This window comes from Chenopodium album, chromosome 18, assembly GCF_948465745.1.
Source record: "Chenopodium album chromosome 18, dcCheAlbu1.1, whole genome shotgun sequence".
In the NCBI taxonomy this organism is placed as follows: Eukaryota; Viridiplantae; Streptophyta; class Magnoliopsida; order Caryophyllales; family Amaranthaceae; genus Chenopodium; species Chenopodium album.
Genome location: NC_137851.1, coordinates 9,526,673 through 9,542,661, shown reverse-complemented (window position 1 = coordinate 9,542,661; position 15,989 = coordinate 9,526,673). Strand labels below are relative to the sequence as shown.

At 33.0% G+C, this 15,989-nt stretch overlaps 2 protein-coding genes across 2 annotated transcripts; both read left to right on the top strand.

Annotated features, from left to right (window-relative positions):
- The first annotated feature begins 9,849 nt into the window (after positions 1 to 9,849).
- Positions 9,850 to 10,836, top strand: LOC145591762 (F-box protein At4g09920-like). The gene has a single exon (XM_081648264.1). It carries the CDS (start codon positions 9,850 to 9,852, stop codon positions 10,834 to 10,836), a length of 987 nt encoding a protein of 328 aa, XP_081504390.1.
- A 798-nt stretch (positions 10,837 to 11,634) lies between these two features.
- On the top strand, positions 11,635 to 13,905 carry LOC145591761 (putative wall-associated receptor kinase-like 16). Its single transcript, XM_081648263.1, has 5 exons — positions 11,635 to 11,842; positions 12,023 to 12,097; positions 12,563 to 12,696; positions 13,303 to 13,417; positions 13,523 to 13,905. The coding sequence occupies exons 1-5, from the start codon at positions 11,635 to 11,637 to the stop codon at positions 13,903 to 13,905; spliced, it is 915 nt and encodes a 304-aa protein (XP_081504389.1).
- Positions 13,906 to 15,989: the final 2,084 nt, after the last annotated feature.

The window sequence follows — 15,989 nt, the reverse complement described above, 5'->3', positions numbered from 1 at the left end:
ACTCCCTTCGTTTTTAAATACTTGCTCCATTTCTCCATTCGCGAAGTTTTAGGAGAAATTGGAGAAAATAATAATATATGGAGGTAGTGGAGTAAGTGGAAGAATAAAAAATTGTAAAAAGCAAAAGTAGTGGAGAAGATTGGAGGAGACAAAATATGTGGTGGGTCCACTGGGTGAGAGAAATTAGTTAAATATTGTAAAAACTTTCCAAATAAGGAAATGGAGCAAGTATTTAAAAATGACCGAAAAAAGAAAGTGGAGCAAATATTTAAAAACGGAGGGAGTATATGATTATATCTTAAAATAAAAAATGAGATTTTTAATTATTGATTTAATTAAAGGATAGGTTTTTAATCACAAAGTTTCATATATGGCTAGCCACATCGTGCGGCCAGCCATAATATTAAAAAAAAAAAAAATCATTTTCTTCTCTTCTCTCCCTCCTCTTTTCTTCTTCTAAGTTGGGGTTACTTCTTTCTCTCTCTTCTATCTCTCCTCTTTTTCTCTCCTCTTTTCTTTTTCTCCAGAATTTGAATTTTTTTGATGAAGAGATAATCGTTGATGAGAAGTTGAGTTCGAGTTTTCAAGGTCGGAGCTCCTCGTTGTTGTCGCTGGAAAACAATTTAAGGGTTTTTAAGGCCAAATTCGGCCATAGAAACTCTAGATCTAGAGTTTTCATGGTCGAATTTGGCCTTTTTAGCCATATTTGAAGTGAAATTCAAAGCCATTGTTAATTTTAAAGGTATTTGTTTGATTTAATTTTTTAAAATTTTTTTACGATTTGGTTGTGGGTTAGGTTGGATCTATATTTGTTTGTGAGTTCGGTGTATGGTGGTGGTGGCATGGCATATTGGGGGTGGGGCTAGTGGCGTATTGCGGGTGGTGGTGGGTCAAGGGTTACTAGGTCGGGGGTTACTTAAGGGGTTACTAGATGGATAGGTTGGGGTTACTTAAGGGGTTACTAGATGGATTACTTGAAGGGTTACTTAAGTGGGGTTACTTGAAGGGGTTACATAGGGGTTACTTGGGAGGTTATTTGGGAGATTACTTAAGTGGGGTTACTGGAGGGGTTACTTAAGTGAGGTTACTTGAGGGGTTACTTAAGTGGGGTTACTTTAGGGGTTATTAGAGGGGTTACTTTAGGGGTTATTAGAGGGGTTACTGACGTGGCACCTTGCCGCACCGTGTGGCCGCACCAAAAACGCGCTGGTTTTTAATATGTTAAAAGGTAACAAGGACCTTCAACTTTTTATTTATGGAGTATTTGTTCATGTTCTAGAAGCTTCTGGATACATATAGCATGACTGGTATTGCCCTTTATTTCTGTAGATTTTTCTATTAGCTTGAATCATGCAAGCTACTAAAACAATCTAGAGAATTCTTGACAATGGAAGTAATAACTAGAAATATCATTAGTGAATTTTCTAATATATCATGTGTAGGAGTTTATAGGTACGAATGCGGAAAACATGAATCATATTCATATAGCACCTAATCCCAAGATCATGCATAACACATAAAGAATTAGAATTAATACCTTTGAAGCGTGATTCCACGTGCGATCGAGCAAGAACAAAGGGAGATAAAGAACCCCAAGTGTGATTCCTTTATTTGGTCCACGAGCACGGATCAAACCTCCACTAATGCTAGTTAGTCGTGATCGAACACTTCAATCAACCTTTGACGGAGATGTGAGTCACGAACACAGCACAAACCACCACGACACCCCCACACGCGCCACCTAAGGAGCCGGACAGGGAGGAGAGAGAGAGGGCCGAATAGAGAGATAGAGAGAATTAGGGTTTTGGTCTTGGTTGCTTGATTCACAATTAACTGTTAATTGTTCTGTCATACAACCCTAGGCATTGATTATATTTATAGATCACATCTCTAAATAAATCCACGTCAAGCCCAAAACACATTAAGCCCTTCTAACTATTCTAGCCCAACAATCAATGTAGCATGTCATAAACTCATGAGACCCAATAATGGGCCTCTAACTTGTTTGACCCAATACTCTTGTGTGTGATCTCATAGGATCCATTCTATAAGGCTTTGGGCTACTCAACTAGCCCAAAGATCAATTGTCATATCTAGCACCAAACATTGACGACCCTATAGAATGAACTAATTATCTCCATAATTATGATCCTTGATATATCTAGTAATTGCACTTATCGAAGACATAATTCCTTCATCATGGATACAAGAATGATGGAGGAATTTCTGGAATCTTTTGGCTATTTCTTTCAACCTCCATCTATAACTATATATATATATATATATATGTCATGGCATTCAATCAACATACACACAAGAATCCATACCTATGGACATATAAGCCTTTCACCTTCTAAGTACCTTTTTTTCAAGAGTTGTTACACAGTGAATTATTTTGGTGCTCGTCATTTATGTTTTTTTTTTGTTTTTTTGTTTTTTTTTTATCCATGCTAAGTATTGTGTGTTCGTTCATTTTTAAACTACTTATATATCTTGCCTTTATCTTTCATCTAATAATTTTCCCAATAAATCTCTACCTGTATTATTTACTTTCGCAATTTACTTCCGCTATACACTCACAAACCCTAAGTAGAAGCTTTTAGGGAGTGGTTGTTTATACAGCTGTTAGTTATGTGGGTGGTTTATTTTCAAAGGAACAGTGCATTATTAAATGAAACAATCACATGGGATACTAGAGGAATGGGTAGTGCTGTCAAATTTCAAACCAAAACCGTTTAACTGCCCAAAACAAACCGACCCAAATGAGAACCGAACCGATTAAAAACCATTTTTTTGAAACCGAAAACCGACCCAAACCGTATGTGAATGAACCCGAAACCGAACCGATCCGAATAATGTTACACCGTATAAGAATCGAACCCGTTAATGAACTGAACCAGTTTTAAACCGAATTGAAATCAAACCGAACCGAAAAAGAACCGAACTGCTTCTAACCCAAAACCGCTTTCAACCCGAAACCGTTTGAACCGGGATAAAAACCTTTTACACCGAACCGTTAACAACCCGCGACCCGTTTTGCACCGAACTGTATATAAACCGAACCGCTTATAAACTGAGCCGCTTGCAAACCGAATTGTTTATGAACCGGACCACTTATAAACGAATCGGCTACAAACTGCTTACTATAAAGAGAATATTAAAATCAAGTTAAAAGGTGTTTTAAATGAAATTTAATTATCATAGTACAAAAATTCTTCCTACCAAATTAATATTTATTGAAAATTTAATATCATAGTATAAAATATCTTCCTACCAAATTATTATCATAGTATAAAATATATTCCTGCCACTAAAAATCCTCCTGCCATAAAATAAACCAAAAAAGAACCGAACCAGTTATAAACTGAACCGAAAAAGAACTTAACTAATTATAAACTGAACCGAAAAAGAACCAAACTAGTTATAAACTAAACCAAAAAAGAACCGAACTGTTTCTAACCCGAAACCGTTTCCAACTCGAAACTGTTTGAAGCGGGATAAAAACCGTTTACACTGAACCGTTAACAAACTGCAACTCGTCTGCACTGAACCGTTTACTACCCAGACTGTTTACAACCCGAACCGAATTAAAACCGCTCAAGAATAAACCGAAACCGAATTGAACCGATAACTATTTAAACCGAACTGGAATCGACCCGCGAGACACTTAAACCGATTTCAAACCGACCCGATTTAATACCGAACCGATTTGAAACCGAACGGAAACCGAACTGTCAAACCGTTTTGACAGTGCTAGGAATGGGGGTTCATTTATCATTATTATTATTATTTTTTTAAAAAGGAGGTTATAATGAAATAAAAGCTCTGGTCAATCATGTTTGGAATTTTAAAAATGTTCCCTAACGCTGATAATTATTGAAACTCTTAATTAATTAACGTCAAATTTTCCTAAACATATTTTCAAACAATAACCGTAATTATATTATTTTTGTTGAGAGAAAAGTGAACTATTGATGTGTACGCCTATGGTTTAACAATGATAGAATTGTTAAAAGGATAAGTCAAATATCAAAAATAAAAAAGGATTGATTAGAATTGATCTATTATAAAAAATAGTAGTATTAAAACAGTAAATTTAATCGAAGAATTGTTAATACATTTGGAAAACTATTTCTAAATTGTATTAGTTTTGATTACAGAGATAAACTGGTTGTACAAAAGGTTTTGACTATTTTATTTGAATGTTAAATTAGATTAGGTTTCTTTTATTAATAGGTATCTTGTTAAATTAGGGGTGGGTATGTGTCTTTAGACATGTAAAATGTGTTCAAATAATGATCATTAATGTATGTTATAAGTAATTTAATACAATACAATGTTACTAATGATAATGAAATTTTTGACACTTTACCAAACAGAAAAATGGAAAGTTTTAGTGTTATTAAAGAGAATTCTCCAAAATTATTTTTAAAAATATAATAAATAATCATAGGAAGGACAAGTAAAATTATAAATAAAATAATTCAGGAAATAAGAAATATTTCAAACAATAAAAAAATCTAAACAAAATGCCTCTGTAAAAAAAATAACCAATCACAATGCGTCATATGTTTAACATTTTGATAATCATTTTTTAAATGATGAGTATTTTTGGGTACCCCTTTAAGACAAATTATATGAGACAACAAATGGCTCAACTATAAGTTGACATGTGGCATCTAACTCAACTTGACACATGGCCTAAGAGAGACATTAAATAAAGAAAGGCTTAACAACCCATGAAAGAAAGGAGAGCTAACATAAAAGCATATACTAAGACACATGTCAATCACGTATAGGACATTCGATTATTTTGTTAAAAATTAGGAGCATGATCTTCCAAATCGCTATAAATACTTCCATCATTCTATAAAAGGGATGGTTCATAACTATCAAAGGCACTATGCCCAAAAAATGATCTCACTTCTCTATACTTTCTCTAAAATTTTGTTTTTGATCACTAAGTTGATCGTCGCAGGTGGATTTCACGTAAATCGAAGATTCATTGTTTTGCAGGTGTTTAAGCTGTACGATAACTGCATTTTGGATCCGTCTCCCGTGCCATACCCGGCCCCCTTTCGGGTATTCCACAAATCCCCATAATAATGACCATTTTAAATCATCCAATTGAATTGATGTAACGAAGTATTGAAGCTTAAAAGTTTTAATAGTATTCTTCTTGTAGATAAATTTTACATATCTAGTTCGAAAAGATGCACATTTAACCTAAAATATAAGCATAATTAAATTGAGGTTTATATTATAAGGAAATTTTGCGAAAAACCTCCTTATAAAAACTTCTCTCTTTTTTTTTTCATTTTTTTTTGTTTGAAAAAAACCTCCTTATAATTTATTTTTGGAAAATCATAATTTTATCAAATTTATTTTGCGAACATACCTTTATGCTGGAAAATTAGGTTTGACCTTTTTTCTGGCATTGACTACCCCAATTCACCCACGAAACCACCTCCCTCCCCAACCCCACCCACAAACCACCTTTTCACGGTGTTGACCACCCTAACCACTTCTTTCATAGCGTTGACCACCCGACCTAATTAAACCCTCCTCTATAAAGCCCTAGCCACCCCTCTCCCCTCTACTATTGGCGCCGACATCCCTATTCGCGCCCCCCAGACCCTAAATTTACACTTGAACCACCCTAAACCCAGATTTTGCGGAGTAGTGGAAAGGAGGGGGTTAGATTTCGTTGGTGGGAATGAGGAGGGAGGCGGTTTCGTGGGTGGAAGTAAGGAGGGGTGATATCGTGAATGGGGATGGGGAGGGGGCGGTTTCGTGGGTGGGGTCGGGGTAGTCAATGCCGGAAAATGGGGTCATGGCATAAGGTATGAGTTTGCAAAAAAAAAAAAAATGATTAAGGTATGACTTTGCAAAAAATATTTATAAGAAGGTATTCTAAAAAAAGGTTTTTATGAGGAGGGTTTTTTTTGCAAAATTTCCAAAATATAATTAAAAAATGTAAATTGATGATAGAGTGAAGGCCGAGTCTCTTAGGTGAATGAAAAGTGGAGAAAATATTATACTTCATTCATATTTAGGAGTAAAATTATGCATTTTTAGTTCAAAATATACCGTATACAATTAAGTTGAGTTTTTTTTTTCTTTTATATATATATATATATTTTTTTTTTTATTTTACACATGTAGCCTCTTAATGTAAATAGAGGCCGGATGAGGGAGAGAGAATAGGATGGTGTCTTAAGTGAATGAATAAGTGAAGTAAATATTCATCATATTTAATAGTAAAATCATGCATAATTAGTTATAAATATATGCATGTGTATATATATCTAAATGTGCATATTTGACTCAAATATACATAATTGTTAGACATAATAATTATATATAAATACTATCTAAAATCATGCATAATCAGTTATAAATATATGCATGTGTATACATATATCTGAGTGTGCATATTTGACTCAAATATACATAATTGTTAGACATAATAATAATATATAAATATTATTTGTCTATATTAGCCTTGTAATATATTAAACTGATGGTTGAAACCCAAGAATATGTTTTGTACTTTATCAATAATCTTATATATGATGATGGTGATTTATTGTCCATGATATCAAAGGTATAATTTTGTTGAATTGGTCCTATATAGTACAAACTCTAATAATCCATTACATCCATTGATCCGTATTATATTATTATACTAGATTAGTGCCCGTGCATCGCACGGTAGTAACAATTTTTTTCTATAATTAAATTGTGATATAATATAAAAAATGAGGCAATTTATATGAAATATGCAAATGCAGTGTGTATAAGAAGATTGAAATAATAAGGTCAAATTATTAAAATTAAATTAAGAAAATAATTATTGTTGATTAGTAGTTTTGAAAATATTTGAAAGTAGCACTACTACAAAAATAGCCAAAGAGACCCAATATAAAAGACTTGTTATCTACATAACAGGTCTCTTTGGTCCTAGAGACCGTTTATTTTTAATAACGGGTCTCAAACTTGAAAATTTTGTTAGTAAAAATATGTGAAAGACCTGTTATCTAAGAAAATCGGTCTCTTGTGTTTTTAAATTTAAATTTTTTAAGAAAATAATAGTTAAAGACCCGTGATGTAAGAAAACAGGTCTCTCTTTTGTTTTAAAGAAAAAAAATTAAAAAAAATATTCGGAGAGACCTGTTATACCACTTAACAGGTCTCCCATATTTACAAAATAAAATAAAATAAATGAAACCCTAATTGATTCACCTATCTTCAATCACAACATTTCCACGCCTCCATTTATTATTTTGCTCCCCTCCCTTCTTCCTTTTATGATTTTCTCCCTCTTTCTCCTCTCTTCTTCATCCTCGCCCTCTCTTTCCTACCTTCTTTCATCTTTTAGACTCCAATTTCTGTAAATTCATAGCACATTCTCTATAGATTTTTAGGGTTTATTTTTGTGGATGATCTTTTCTCTACTCACATTTAATTATTCCCCAATTTTTACTATAATTTGGTTTGAATTTGTTCGATTCAGTTTGATTTTGGTTTGAAAACTTAATCTCTTCGTTCGGTTTCTTTGGTTCGAAATAATTAATCCTCCTCAGTGCGATTTTGTTCGAAAACTCAATTTCTTTGATTTGATTTTGTTATCTCTTCTGTTAAACTGATTAGAATAAGCATGCAAGGCGATGGTGAAGGTTGGTTCCTCCTCTTCTATTTCTTTTTATATTTTAATTTTGTTCTTATTAGCCAGTGTTCTTGAATTTTCATGCTAATTTCAAGAATCTATAAAAATTAATCAACATCTTTCGTATTTTTGTATTTTTCTCAACTTTTCGTATTTAAATTCAACTTTTATTGTGATATTTGTTCACGTTTTATTGCTAGATCTTACTTCATCAGTTGATAATTGGGCTTTTTTTTTTTTTTTTTTTTTTTAAATTTTTTAGTCTTATCTTTAATTTTTCTTTACATATATTTTTTTTTTTTTTTTTTTGGGTCTTGGGGTTCTTAGAGTTAGGGATGTGACTTGCGAGTAACTATCAAGTAAGGATTCTGCTTTGATTTAATGTTAGTCATCATTTTTAAGGAATTTTATTTTAGATCTCTTATTTCATTAGTTCTAAGTTTTAGAATCTGTTTTCAGTTTTTAATATAGTTTAATTTTTTTTTATTTTAGTTTTTGTTAAATTTAATTTCTTTATTTTTTTTAATTATATTATAAGTGTTTTGATTTATTTTTGTGGAGGTTAATTTACGTTTTTATCTTTATTTTTTAAATATTTGTATTTGTGGTTGTAGGTAAAGATCTACAAGTTTGAAGTGAAGAAATTTTTTTTTTTTTTTGAGAGAAAGTGAAGAAATTTATAGTTGAAGATCTTTGAAGCTTGAAGAGTTGATGTTAAAATTTACATAGTATTTTTATTATTGGATTTTATTGATATTTGTACTTGTATTATGTTTGTAATTTTGACGTATGTATGAAATTTAAGACTTATTTGTACTCATTATTTGATAATGTAAAAATAAAATAAAATTACTCCGAAAAAATAGTAAATTATATTGATGAATTTAATTTTTTTTTTATTTTAAATGAGGCCAAAGAGACTGCTTTAGTTAAATAAGCAGTCTTAATTTTTCTGTAAAAGAAATTCCCTATCTTATATAGGCGGTCTCAGTTTTCTAAAAAATGAGACTGCCTATCTTAGATAGGCGGTCTCAGTTTTTTCATTCTAGAGACCGCTTTTACTAAAACAGTCTCTTTGCCAAAGAGACTACTTAGCTAGAGACCGCCTCTAAGGCAGTCTCTTTGGCCATTTTTGTAGTAGTGTAGCATACATTATATTGCATTAATGATGCATGTTTTTTCCAAAAATAAACTATACAATGTACTTTTTAAAAATACGATAAATAAAATAACAAAAAAAAAAAATTAACGATGACATCATATATTGTTTTGGTGGGAACATTTTTAATGTTAGTTTGACATGTGTCAAAATGATGTAAGCATGTTCTGTTTTAATATTAGTTAATAGATACATCTAGGGACGGAATGTCTTCTCTCTTTCGTTCACACATACAAAAGTCATACAAATAATATTATTGTATTACAGACAATAGAGACATAAAAATTATAAAAAGAGAGAAAGAAAGCTTTGGTATCGAAACCAATGAAGGGTGACCTGAAATTTCTGTATCTTGATCATTTAGAGGAGGTGAATGCGAGGGTGAAATAAGGTTAAACGACACATTAAAGAAAGGATTAACATCATATCTCATTTGGCAACTTGGTCCATTAATTTGACCCCATAATCGGTTATCACTTGCACACGATTCGACCGTGAAGTTTAAAACATCCGTCAAACATTCCTTGCATTCATAGGCGGATCTAGGGGGTGGCCTACCCGGGCCTTGGCCCCCCTATGCCCAGATTTTGATACATATAAATGAAAAATCTTGTGTAAAACATATAATTTTGATAGTTGGTTTAGTTGGTTAGTTACTTGATGTATAGATGTGGAAAGGTCAAGGGTTCAATTCCCCTTGTTTAAATTCTAGATCCGCCCTTGCTTGCAGTGTACCTTGCTCAGATTTGGTGTACATTGTACCAAAAAATAAAAGTCCCTATCTGCTATTTCGGTCCCATTCTTAATTGCAAAGTAGATCTATGATGAACTTGGAAACGTATGCCCCAATTATTTCCTTTTTAAAAATTTATCCTAGTTTCCTAATATTATATCTGTCAGGAAGTTATTTCTTAATCAAATTAATATATCTGTATTGTTTTATATACTATAAATCTATAATATAATAAATTAGAGCTAAACTTTATTACTTTAATTACCTTGATTTTGTGTTCTTCAAGTCATGGATTTTTTCGATAAATTGCCAGATGATTTACTTATTCACATTATCTCTTTTCTTCCAACTAAATATGCCGTCTTGACAAGTGTTTTGTCTAGAAGATGGAAATTCTTATGGTGTTTTGCTAACAATTCTTTAGTGTTTGATGATCGCCATTCATTCATTGATTACATTCGCGATTTAGAATATGGATATGATATCACAGATCGTGTATTGTCGTTACACAACTTCATTGAAAGAGTGCTTAAACTTAACAAGACGCCCCGGGTTGATAAATTTTTCCTTATGATGTACTCGTTTCTAAGGGACTCTGATGCGATTAGATCATGGCTAGATTGGATTGTCAACAAACTACAAGCTAAAGAGATTGAAATCTACTTTAATCGCGGTGCTTGTAGTCCAAGGAACAAGGTGCGATTTCCTATTACAATTTTTAATAGTACATCATTGCGAGTTCTCAAACTATGTTTTTGGAATGGTAGTCCATTGCTCTTCTCTTGTAATATCAAAAGTTTGTTTCTTCCCAACCTCAAGGTCTTGCATTTCTTTATGCATGATACAATACCGTGGTTATTGATCCATCTAATTCGAGCTTCTCCACAACTCGAAGTAGCTTATTTTGGAGGTTTTTATTTAGGTGATGATAAGCGTCTTTTTAAAATCTATGCACCTTCCTTGAAGAAACTGTGTATGAAATTCAGATCAATAAATGCGTTGAACAAATTTTACATCAATGCACCATTCTTGGAGGAGCTTGTCATTGTGGATGATACATTCCAACACTATATCATAAAAAGTAATCGCCTTGTCAATGTAAAACTTGACATCGGACCTCCCTTCATTAGAAAAGTACAACGGCTACATCCTTATATGAAATGGGTTTGCAAGCTCTTGCGTGGACTCTCCCATGTCAAGTCCTTGAATTTGAAAGCTCATACAATGAATGTGAGTTTTAAGGCAACTTTTTTTTTTTTAAGAGGCGTTAGCTAATCATCTAATATGATTGTTGGTTTTCTGTTGCAGGCACTCAGCATCAGTTGTGGTCGCGAGTATTTTAACCTTACTCGTTTTTTATCTTTAGTTCGCTTGCAGTTGTGCTTTCTCAACTACACTTCGTGGGATGTTCTCCCAAAATTGTTGGAATGTGCACCAAATCTTGAAGTTCTGGTCATAAGTAAGGTAATTTCTGTTCCATGTTATATGTGTTTAAGCTTCTTTTTCACAAAAATTCTTTGTTTATCATGTCTAATTGTACTACTAAATTCAGGATTTCAAGGGCAAAGATTCTGAATTCAGTAAGGATTCAACATGGGTTCAACCTAGCAATGTGCCTGCCTGTTTGTTGTCAAGCCTTCGTCAGGTTGAAGTGTTGGATTGCGAGTCTAATCGAGCAGAATTTGAACTCATAAGTTATTTACTCAGGCATGGAGAGACACTGAGTACTTTCCTGGTTGAGCTACTCCCAGCTAATTCAAGGCACGATCTAAGGTTCAGAGATGATTTGATGAAAATTCCTATGGTTACGAGGACTTGTGAACTAAAAATTTCTGCATACCCCCATTGTTCTCATCGTACCAGCTTCTCCTCAGGTTATTATTGTTCTCCTTGTTCTCCCATCACTTCTATAATTTTTCTTATATCCCCTGAATCTGTAACAGAGCACATTCCACCTCACTACACATGTATAGATTTTACACTATGCTTACTTATATTGTGCTACTTTTTTGATATGTAGAAGAAAAGGATTGTTGCTCAACACAACTGCAACGAAGGGTGCTCCCTCAGAAGATGTGCTTTGATGATTTAAAGCTTTGCACCAATTACTTCAGTAATGAGAACTTATTAGCAAGAACTGAGGATTTTAAGGTGTATCGTGGAAAACTTTATGAATCTGATGCAGATGATTCACCAGCTAAGAATGTTGTTGTGAAGAAATGGGTAATACCAGCAGCGAATCCATACAATGAACACAAGGAATACGCGATGCTTTGTTTTCGTGTATGTAGATTGTAGACCATACTGTCCATTTTTTTTCCCTTTTCCCGTATTCTATCAGACCATCCTCAAGAGCTTTCTAATTTGAATTTGTATTTCAGGAAGAATTGAAGTTATCAAAGCATCCAAATTTTACATGTCATCCATCCAAACTTCATGAAACTGCTTGGTTATTGTGCAGAAGATAGCAATGAGCGACTTGGAATGATCTATGATTTTAATCCCCTGGATCACTTGGAAAACATCATTCCTAAAGGTAATTGTCAATGCCATTGAGCTTTAAATTTACCATATTATTTGGAAATAGACAAAAGCTGAATATATACAACTATACAAGTTTAGTCCATTTCTTGAACTTTTATAGTTTTCCCTGCTGCCAAACATATGAGCAAATTCTATTATGCAATTAGGTGCACCCTCGATTAATTTTTGCTCAATTGGATAGCTTTGAACAACCGAAGCACTCTCAAACAGTTAAGTCTTAACTGAGCAACAAACGAAAGAGAGCATTTATAGGTGTAGCTAGTACACCCAAGTGCACAATAAACCTTTTTGTAAGAAATGAGACCTACAAAATTAGTATTGTTTGTAGCTTAGTAAAGAATATTTTGTTTTACCTAGATAATATGTGTCTTTTAATTCCTTAATGTATTATGTAGTAATAAATACAACAATATAATACTCCCAATCCTTGACTGATAATGGGTTTTTGGACTACTAGATAGCTTCACATGGTTGCATAGAATCAAGGTGGCGTTGATCCTGGCGTGCATTATGGAATATATGCATAAGAAACATGGAGATTTTCCTTCTGTAACCCCAAGAATTAGTCCTTCTTCTGTAATTATAGACGAGGTTTGCCTTCCTTTGCCTATCTCATTTTTCGTTCTTGTTTTTTATTTCTTATATACTGTGTAATATGTTCTTCATGATTTACTGATTTGTTTATCATGCTTGTTTGGAGCACATATCAAGTCATCTTCTTAGTAAAAAGACGAGCAAGCAAACCTCTTGAAATTTCTATCTATCTGTGATAGACTTCTTAAGCCACTTGCTTGCCCTGATGACATGATTCTTTTAACTGCACAATTTCTTTATTTGAGAATTTTATTTTATTTCGAACAGTCTCAGATTCTCACTTCTTTATTAATTTTAATACTTTTTATTTCCGCATGTTGTTAAGGTCATTAGATCGGGTTGTTTAGGTTTGCTTCAATTTGGATTTGACTCAGGCATGCTAATAATTATTGTGCCTATGTATTTCAAATTCTAGAACATTGTTAGAACTGATTTTAAGAGAATAAAATATGGATTTTGTCTTTGTGGAATTGATTACATTTAATTAATTGTTTTGATTCTTTTGTTAAATAGTTACAATGAAAATATTTTAATCACAAAAGAATGTGGAATATTTCTTATATGCTTTATATGATAGATTGTCTTTATAAATTAACTTTGCAGAATTATATGCCCGTATTATTCGATTTCAACCGGGAATCCGGTCGTTATGCAAAAGAAGACATGTATGACTACAGTGTTGGAAAATCGTTTGATCCTACCAGGATTGACTATGATGGTATGCTAGTACAACCTATTTTTTTGATGCTTTACAATGTTCAACATTATTCATATTTTTGTAATTTTGCTTAAATAATGACCCTATCATTTTGTTGTTGAACAGTTGAAAATTATGGACTAACTCTTTTCGCGTTAATATCCAAAAGAGATCATCGATGCCCCAATGGTAAACGCCATACATTAGAATGTGAGACGTTAGATCGATGGGCGATGTTGGAGTACACTGAGAGACGTATTACTTCCTCCTTATGTAAATCTGAGGTACCATTAGTGCATAGAGAATTGAGGAATGATCCTAAATACGATAGTGCTGATGGTTTGAAATTAACTCGCCTCACAATGCGATGTCTTGAAAATTTTCAGCGCCTACCAAGTATGCAAGCTATTGTAAAGTACTTGTGTAAGTTACGTGTTGTTAGGGAAAATTGGGATGTAATAGATCATAACAATGCAATTAGTAATTACCTTAATGTTCAAGTTTCTTAATTTGGTAATGTTATAATTCCTCTGATTTCAAGTCTTTTATTACTCCGTATTATTATTGAAACGATATGAATTGAATTGGACAGAAATCCTAAAAAATAAGTACAAAAGAACAAGGCTATACTCTTCCAATTTTGAAAATTAGACTGTAGGTCATGTAAATTTGAGCAACCGCTACAAATTGATAAGGCAAGTTGTTAGGCTAATGGAACGGCCCTTGAAGAAGATAAAGGACTGTTGCATTAGGTACACTAAATCGTTGCAATATTAACGCTAATGCAACGGCTTTTGTTGTCCATGATATCATATGTACAATTTTAATCCACTGAATGGTCGAAATGTCTTATTATTATTATTATTATTATTATTATTATTGTGTACATCAGGAGACGGAATGTCCTCTCTTTTTCACACATACAAAAGTCATACAAGTAATATTATTGCATTACATACAATAAAGACATTAAAATTATGAAAAGACAGAAAGAAACCTTTGGGATCGAAACCAATGAAGGTTGACCTGAAATTTCTGTATCTTGATCATTTAGAGGAGGAGAATGCGAGGGTGAAATAAGGTTCGACGACACATTAAAGAAAGGATTAACATCATATCTCATTTGGCAGCTTGGTCCGTTAATTTGACCCCATAATCGGTTATCACTCGCACACGACTCGACTGTGAAGTTTAAAGCATCCGTCAAACATTCCTTGCACTGTACCTTGCTTAGATCTGGTGTACATTGCACCAAAAAATAAAAGTCCCTATCTACTATTTCGGTCCCGTTTTTAATTGCAAAGTAACCCGATGATGAACTTTCCGTGATTGCTTCATCGATTAGTGATTCGAGGTTTGATTTGATAGCCCCTTTGATCTCACGGTTGATGAAATAGACTAGGGCGCAATTTATATAGTTTGGGGTGAGTTCCATAGTTGAGAAGATCATGCGGTTTGCATAGCGTAACATGCATTCCTGGTAAAAAAAAAAAAATGTGTAATGGAAATTAAAATTAAGAGACGTCATTGTATTATATTGTTCATAAAAATTCCTTAAGAGTGGATATATACTAGAAGGTACACGAGATATATAAAACTTGAATTGAATGCAATTATACATTATTACTTTATTAGTAATTGCATGATTTTTTCTCTATTATAGGACTAGTAAAAAAAATATTGATATTGCATCATATAATTGGGTTCTAACAATAATGAACGGAATAACATAAGATTGTCATTCTATATGATCAATATCTACGAAATAGCTAGAAAAAAAAATGCATAAATAGAAAAATAAAAGAGTTCACTCTATTATTACCTCATATATGATAACGGCCTCTTTAGGTTCTTTATAGCAAATGTCTAGAGTACTATTGACGGCATCCTCTATGCAGCCATGACATTTATCAAGGGGAATATCATTCCGGCAATCATAAAGGGCGAAAACTTTGTTAGCCTTATCATCATCCGATCCGACCGTGATGTTGGAGAAGATGTGTGAAGAAGAGAGGGCCGTGAGATTGGAAAATGCAATTCCAAGATTTGAACTGAAAGTACTATTACTAGTATAGGTGCCCTTGGTATCGTCACATTCCCATTCTCTTGGCCAAAACTCTCTCAATGCTTGAGTAGTTAAAGGAACACAATGGCAGAAAGCTAAAATAAAGAGGGAACAATAAATTATGTTGAAGCCATGAAAAGGTGATGAAACCATGGTTCGTGTTTAATTTTGACAAGTACATGAATCTAAAGGTTTGATTTAGCCTCATATTTAACAAGCTAAGGGACGTTAACCTTGTTCATGTAAAATAAAGAATATGCTCGTATAAAGAATTTTCGCATTGACTATTTTATTATTGTTTTAAAGTAGGAGGGAAGTAACTTCGATCCAACTATGTTTGACCTAGGAAACGTACCACATTATTGTATATTATCAATAAGTTGTATCATATTGCTTAATAACTAACTTTAGCTGTCTTATGTAAATTATAATATGCTCAATATAGAACGAAAATTAGTAACAACTAAAGAAAAGTATGCATGAGTAGCAATTAATGACTCAGTGCATCCTATGGTATGTAATATATAA

What these genes read in the sequence shown, in the direction of transcription:
- LOC145591762 (XM_081648264.1), top strand. Translation starts at nt 9,850, where the DNA reads ATGGATTTTTTCGATAAATTGCCAGATGATTTACTTATTCACATTATC.
- LOC145591761 (XM_081648263.1), top strand. Translation starts at nt 11,635, where the DNA reads ATGTGCTTTGATGATTTAAAGCTTTGCACCAATTACTTCAGTAATGAG. An exon ending in ATACGCGATGCTTTGTTTTC is followed by an intron (nt 11,843 to 12,022) that starts GTGTATGTAGAT and finishes GTTATTGTGCAG; the next exon opens with AAGATAGCAATGAGCGACTT. An exon ending in GGAAAACATCATTCCTAAAG is followed by an intron (nt 12,098 to 12,562) that starts GTAATTGTCAAT and finishes TTGGACTACTAG; the next exon opens with ATAGCTTCACATGGTTGCAT.